This window comes from Humulus lupulus, chromosome 3 (assembly GCF_963169125.1).
Source record: "Humulus lupulus chromosome 3, drHumLupu1.1, whole genome shotgun sequence".
Classification (NCBI taxonomy): Eukaryota; Viridiplantae; Streptophyta; class Magnoliopsida; order Rosales; family Cannabaceae; genus Humulus; species Humulus lupulus.
In genome coordinates this window covers 264,234,511-264,242,156 of record NC_084795.1, presented here as the reverse complement: position 1 = coordinate 264,242,156, position 7,646 = coordinate 264,234,511, and the positions used below count along the sequence as shown (strand labels likewise).

At 39.4% G+C, this 7,646-nt stretch overlaps 1 protein-coding gene across 1 annotated transcript; it reads right to left on the bottom strand.

Annotated features, from left to right (window-relative positions):
* Positions 1-1,987: 1,987 nt before the first annotated feature.
* LOC133823995 (transcription termination factor MTEF18, mitochondrial-like) lies at positions 1,988-4,159 on the bottom strand. Its single transcript, XM_062256856.1, has one exon. The coding sequence runs from the start codon at positions 4,124-4,126 to the stop codon at positions 2,444-2,446; it is 1,683 nt and encodes a 560-aa protein (XP_062112840.1). The 5' UTR covers positions 4,127-4,159; the 3' UTR covers positions 1,988-2,443.
* Positions 4,160-7,646: the final 3,487 nt, after the last annotated feature.

Here is a 7,646-nt window from a genome sequence, read left to right as displayed (position 1 = left end):
TTGGCTGCCGGACCCTGTGCTGCCATGAGCGCCTGCAGGGCTTGGAGAGACTCTTGCATCCGGCGATGCGCCTCCGCCTGCTCAGCGATCCTGGTTTCCTGATCCAGGACTTGCTGCCTTAGTCTAGTCACCTCCAAATCCTGTTGATCGGCGCGGGGGGTCCTGGGATCCGCTGCTTCGTCGTGGTACTCCCCCTCATTTTCCTCGTAATACTCTTCTTCGTTTTCCACCTCGTACTCCGTCTCACCCTCGTAGTCTTGCGACTCATCTTGGTGAGATGTCTGAGGAGGCACGTCCTCGGGCAGGTCCTGAGGAATATGCTGAGAAGGCAGCGGGTCTCCGTTGCCTTGCTCTGGATTGGTAGGGTCGAAGGTGGTGTGTCGTGTGTTCACCATCGTAGTAAAGGCCTGACGTTGGCACTAGCTTCCTTCAGCTCTCAATGAAAGCACCAAACTGTTAACCGAGATTTTCGGCAACTCTATTAATAAATAATATTTACTGATAATAATAATGAAAGCAGAAGATCAACACGGGGTTTTTACGTGGTTGGGGCGTTAACTAGCCTTAGTCCACGAGTTCATATTATTAGAGCTTGAAGAAGCTTTTACAATGGAGTTTTCTCTCTATATTTTGGCAAAGTTCCTCTCTTTTTTCTAAAAAGGAGAGAGCGTTTACAGTGCTCTGTAGCTTATATTTATAAGCTGATGGGAATATCGGGTCTGGACCGGGTCCGATCCGGGTCCATCGGAGAAATGGATACAAGGGACCTTTCTAGTGGAGGCCCAATACAAAAAGGTACAAAATACATAAATCCAAAACCAGCTAAGGCCCAACAGGTTGACCTTAGAGCTATATCTCGCCCGACAAAACGGCGCTTTTGGCCTGGCCACTTCGAGTCACGAGGCAGATTCAGGAGACAAGACCAGTCAGAGTGTTTGGCTGCGCAGACCTGACACATTGGCGTGCAATCCCGAGATGACCTTTTCTGCAGGTGAAAAGTGGAGGACAACGCCCACGTGGAGCGAGGCGGCGTCAGGGTCCTGGACGCCTAGCCCCTTCAACGAGGGTGAGATGATCCGAGTCCATTTACTTTTGTCTCGCTTCGTTTACCATCGGCCCGGACTGCGTCAGTAGTCCGGGATAGGGACGCGTAGGCCGCAGCGGTTGGAATGCTCTGCGCGCCGCCCGGACTATCCTCGCTGAGGACGGACCCGGAGGGACATCCCGGACCCCTCCAATGGGCCCAGTCTTGAGTCTCCGGTCCATACCCTTCCCCATGGGCACTCTCCATACCAAGAGACCTTGGGCCGAGCCCGCGTGCTGAGCTGGCCCCCTGACAGTGGGCCAAGACGAAGGCCCCGAGCCCATGCAAGAAATGGGGATAACAGCTAGATATTTTACTCGCCTGCTTTTTCCGCATGTTTATCTACCAACTATACAGTGAATCCATATTAATTTTTAGATACAAGAATATGTTTATGTCATTCTTTTATAGATAATATTGTTTATTTATTTGAAATTTATATAACAATAATACAAATGTAATAAAAATAATTAATAAATTCTAAAAATAATAGAAAGGGAATTATCTAGTATTATTAAAAATATAAACATAATAAAGTTGTATTAATAAGAAAAAATTAAAAAAAAAATTATAATTGCCGTATATACTACTTTATATCCACTAGCTTTTCAAGTAAATTTGCCAAGTAAAATTCCCCTATCTGACTGGCATTTTTTATACTTTTCCCAACCTCAAAATTTGGCTTCTGTTAAATTTTTAACATCTTTTTCACTTTTTTCTTCCTAAACAGATTTGAATTTTTTTCCAAATTCAAACAAATCCATGATAATTAAAGATGAATTTTGAAAGAATATAATATTTTTGGTATTATTTCCCCACCTCAAACTTTGTCATAGATATCAAACACCCTTGCTCATGCTGCACTAATATTTGCAAACATGTTTAGAGGTTGAGAAGAAGAAGTTACCACTTGAACAAATAATTTATTTGCACAAAGCAAAGGCCCTTTTCCAGATATATTATGTACAACATGAATGTACAAAATAGAACAAAGAAGTAAATCTGAGCCATCATAACAAATGATATCCAATTCCTGCCCTATTCACCATTCTTAGAAGGAAAACAAATTCAGTATCAGCATCTTCAGATGATAAATAGAAGATAATAAGTCTTCACCTTGACCTGAATAGAGCACTAGACCAGTTCACTGTCTTCAACCTCAACAACAACAGTCTCACTGGTTCAATACCACCAGCCATTGGTAATCTCACCAAGCTTAATTTTTTTGGACTTGAGTGACAATGATATTGAAGAAGTACCAGTGGGTAATAAGCCAATTATCAGATTCAACATCTTAGTCTGTACAACAACTTCCAATAAATTGTTAATGGGTCCTTTTGTATTAGAAATTTAGAATGTTTAGAAGCACTCTAAATACTGTTTCGGAGCAGCTGGATGAATTCCAGAAAGGCGTGCTATGAAGTTTCTTTCACTGGTGGCAACCATGCTTGAAATGGAGTAGTTTTTGGCACATAAACCATTCTCTCTAAGCCAAACAAAAAAGTTGTGTCTGCGTTTAATCCGATTTTCCAAGTGGAAATTCAAATATCTTGGAAAACTATCAAGTATTTCTAAAGAGGACCCAATTTCCTGGCACAAAAAGTTCACCTTTTTCTCTAATATTTCAGGACTTTGACTAAGGATCTTCGGTGATATATTTATCATCAAACATAGCTTTGAGTATGAAATGCCTGTGCCAAGAAGGCAATCAAACCGTTCTTGCAGCTCACTACTGGTACCGTGCGAATGATTTAGGACCTTTATAGTCCAAGCATTTTCCCCAAACCCAATTCGTTTCAAGAAATCCAGTTTACTAGCCGTATGAGCATGAAGTCTTGAAGATTCAATCTCCTTCAAGGCATCTGTGAACTCTTCATCTATATCTTGGTCAGGGCAACTGATGGAGTAAGTAACCAATAATCGACTGTTTGTATACATAATCTTATTGAAAAACCATTCGTGTAGATCCAAAGCCCTCATCACTTGCGGTAAATTAGCCATTTTATTTCTTCCCAACACATGATTGTAATTTTGACTAACCTCTTGCAATTTTTTAGTGTTCAATCCAAAATGTTCCAACAATCTTAACACTGATATCACTGGTGTTTCCAAGTCAAGATTCAAAACTTTTGGATTCTTAAGAAGAAACCAACCCACACACTCCATTTTAACCCCAAATTTACAGAAGTAATCAACTTTTTGGAGTAAAACATCATTTGGACATTCAAGGAAAAGTTCTTTCCTCCTACAAATCCACTCCCCTACCTTCCCCTTCTCACAACCCAAATCATAAAACACCCTAACTTTACTACAAACCTCATACCAACCATCCACATTTCCCTCAACAAAACACCCCATATTCAATTCTACGTAAACCCTTTTCAAATCATCAAATAGTGCATCGATATCACCACCCAACTGACCTTCCATACTCAGCAAGTGAGGGAAAGCTAGACAAATACCAACTACTGAGAGATTACAAAACCCATACTCTTTAAACCCACGAAGCCTAGAAGTTATCTGAGCAGTACCCTGACTAAAAATCGAAACCTCCTCCTTATACAGCCTCCCCAAAGTATTCCATGGAAACCCAAATCCAGAAAGAACAAAAGAAACATTCAAGACCGACCCATCTTCCGAAAACAAGAACTTGTCAGGCAAAAATCGAGGAACTTCATCGTGATCTATGCCTATGCTTTCAAAAAAAAATTCAAATTCGTTGATGGGTTGATACCTGAGGAGCTTACTGAAGCTTCTGGAGAAAGTGGAAACATAGAAGGAATCGATCTTCTTTATAAGGTTGCAGAGAGAAAAAATGGAGTTTTTGGCAATGTGCTCGGCGAAGGTGAAAGGCAATGACCTGGTGGTGTGAAGGTAATCAATAAAGGCCTTTTGAGCTTCTTGAATCACTCTATGTTTGTACTTGGAATGAACATGAGGAAGGTCTGGAAACCTTGAAAGCTTCCCTGCATGAGCTGAAGCAGAAGAGAAGCCATGGGCGAGGACCAGGAAGAAAGCCTTGGAAAAGGGCATGGACCTCATGGCATTAAGGTATTTGCAGAACTACCAATAGAATTTAACGGCTGGCTTATTTGTGAAAAAGAACAAAAAAAATTGGGTGTTATTTTTGTAAATAATAATTAATGGAGGATGATATCTACATATAGGCACTCCATTTATTAAAAAAATTAAATTATTTTTTGATTCATTCTTAATATTTTTTCTCAATTTCTTTTAATTTATTTTTTATGTTCAGTTCAATCATTCTATTTTATTATTGTTTTAATAATTTTCCAAAAAAAAATTCTTTAATAAGTTTGTTAAACTCAAATTTTGAGAATAAATAAATAGCCTCGAAATATAGGCTTATAAGTTGTAAGCTCGAAGTTAACAAGTATTGACATTATACTTGCACAAATAAACACAAAATTCCAATGTCATGTCATCAACACTCAAGCATGAGTTGTAGGCTCGAAGGCAGAAGTCTCCTCCAAAAGGATGAGTTCAAAAAACTAGTCGAGTAAAGAGGTGGAGATAACTGGAACGGTGAGCTCGAAATCGTGTTGAAGCAGTGTTCAAACTCGAAGACGCGTTAAACATACACACGAAAAAGTTATTAGGAAATCCCTATTTTTTTGGGATTAGGTTAAACCGTATATTAAATCCCTATTTTTGTGGGATCTTTATTTAAATAATGCATTTAAGTTGTATTATTATTATTATTATTTTTTGATCAAGAAATGAAAATTATATTGATCAAACCAACAATACAAACAACGGCAGGAGAAATCAACTCCCCCTCAACAACAAACTAGAGAAAAAAATTGAAGCATCATTTTCTCCCTTAAAGTCAAATTTGTACATCTATGGCTAAAATTATGAACTCTAGCCTTAACTGAATCTCTTATGAGATCAGCAACAAAAACCACAGTATAACAACTACTCTCCAGCCAGCACTTGTCCTATTAATCCATATGAAGTACACACAGGCAGCTAGAGAAGCTGAAACAACCTTGGACAAGATATCTTTCCTGGGATCATTTAGCCAACTACACCATTTCTGATACTCCTCAGGCCAAACTAATGTACCCAGCCAGTTGGAAACCATCTTGAGAACCTTCCTTGAAAACCAACACTCAAAGTATAGATGAGCATGACTCTCCAAGGCTGACTCACAAACTGGGCAGAGAAGGGAGACGACAGGGATTTGACAGTGGTGAAGTAGGTCTCTAGTGAGGAGCTTCTGTTGGACAGCCATCCAAAGAATGAAGCGATGCTTGGGCTGAGAAAGCTTGCACCAAACTGTCTGCATACCAGCAAAAGGGACACCAGTGGTGAAATGGAGATACAGAGAACTCAGTTTTAGTTTCCCCTTACAGACAGCAGCGTCCAAGATAACATCAGACAAATTCTTACTCAACTTAACAAGCTTTTTCCAATACCAACTGGTATCATGTTGCAACTTGTAATCCCAAAACCGAACACCTTTCATATAAATGCAATTGACCCATTTTACCCAAAGGCTATCTTGTTTAGAAGAGATAGCCCAAATGTACTTTGCTAGATTGATCTTATTCCACAGGACACCCTCTTTAAAACCTAAACCTCCATAGCTCTTAGGTCTACACACCAAATCCCAAGAAGCAAGGTGAAACTTCCTTCTCATGCCATTTCCACCCCATAAGTAATTTCTACACAATAAGTCAATTTCTCTGATAACTTTTTGAGGTAGAAGAAAAATGCTCATCCAAAAGTTTCGAATCCCCAACAAAGTAGACTGAATAAGTTGAACACGCCCCGCATAAGACAGATTGCGGCTGGTCCAACTGTGAAGCCTTTGCCTAATTTTCGATATTATGAGATCATAGTCCATAGCTTTCCATTTTGTAGGTCGAAGAGGAATACCAAGGTACATTAAGGGAAAACTCCCTTCTGTCATATTAGTAATATTCAGCATAATCTCCTTCTCAGCTGGAGAAATTCCTCCAAAGTACATGCGGGACTTGGCTTGATTTATACTCAGCCCTGAAGCAATTGAAAAAGTCTTGAAAGTCTGATGTAAAATCTGAATGGATTTTTCTTGAGCTTTACAAACTAGAAGTAAGTCATCCGCAAAACAAAGATTAACGATATTCAAAGACTTACAAAGCGGGTGAAACTTGAAATTTTTATCCAAAACAGCCCCATGTAATGCTCGAGTGAGGTACTCCATAACAAGAACAAAAAGAAGGGGGGAAATGGGGTCCCCTTGCCTCAGACCCTTACCTCCTTTAAAGTTACCATACAGCTGGCCATTTATTTGAATACAATACAAAGAGCCTCTGAAACAAACCATTATCCATTTAATGAAACGGCCCGGGAACTTGAAAGCATTCAGCAGATTCTCAAGAAAGTCCCAATCAATAGAATCGTAGGCCTTGCTAAGGTCTATTTTCATTAAGCAACAAGGAGAAATTCGCTTCCTATTATAACCTTTAAGAAGGTCTTGAAGAATAAGAACATTATGAGCTAAAGTTCTATTCTTAACAAAAGCTCCTTGGTTTTGATTGGTCAACTTAGGAAGAATTGAGTTCAGCCTATTACAGAGCATTTTTGAAATACATTTATAGAGGGTATTGCAACAAGCTATGGGATGATAGTCAGAGGCCATAGAAGGATGACTAACTTTAGGAATGAGGGCTAAAATTGTACTATTCAGTGCCTTCGGAATGCAACCTCTGTCAAAAAAATCAATCACAGCTGTAGCCACTTCTTTGCCTATACCAGCCCACATACTCTTATAAAAACTAGCACCAAAACCGTCCGGACCAGGACTCTTAACAGCCTTAATGCTAAACATGGCTTTTTTTACTTCTTGGTAGGAGAAAGGTTTTATAAGATAAGATTGGTCATCAAGGCTAAGAGTATAACCTGTCTGAACCACAGAATGCTCTATAAAACCAAAAGCTGCACTAATTCCTCCTAAGAAAGACTGGAAATGTTGAGTAAAATGACTGATTACCTTTGAGTAATCCACCTCAACTCTGCCTTGATCATCAACATAAGAAACGATTCTATTAACAGTCTTCCGTCTCTTCATACTGGCATAGAACATGGAGGAGTTCTCATCACCAAACCGAATCCAATCAACCTTACTCTTATGATAAAGATAACTTGCATAAGCTACCTCTTGAGCTTTGAATTCCATATGAGAAGTTCGCTCAATATCTCTTAAAATCTAATCATTCGGATTGGAAAACAAATTACTTTTTGCTTGCTGGTATCTCAATTTACTGTCCTCATAGTTCTTAACTATATTCCCAACAACCCTCCAATTGAATCTCTTCAAGATAGACTTAAGCCGATGTAATTTCCTCATGATCTGTTGTAAACCATAACTCTCTATTGCTACAGGGGCATTCCAGCTAGACATGACTGTAACTTTGAATTGAGGATGAGTTGTCCACATATTGAAAAAACGGAAAGGAGCTAAGCCAGACTTTTGAACAGTTATATGCTTCAGGATTACAGCACAGTGATCAGATATGACCTCCCATTTAGCTATAGCATTGACATTAGGGAA

What these genes read in the sequence shown, in the direction of transcription:
- LOC133823995 (XM_062256856.1), bottom strand. Translation starts at nt 4,126, where the DNA reads ATGAGGTCCATGCCCTTTTCCAAGGCTTTCTTCCTGGTCCTCGCCCAT.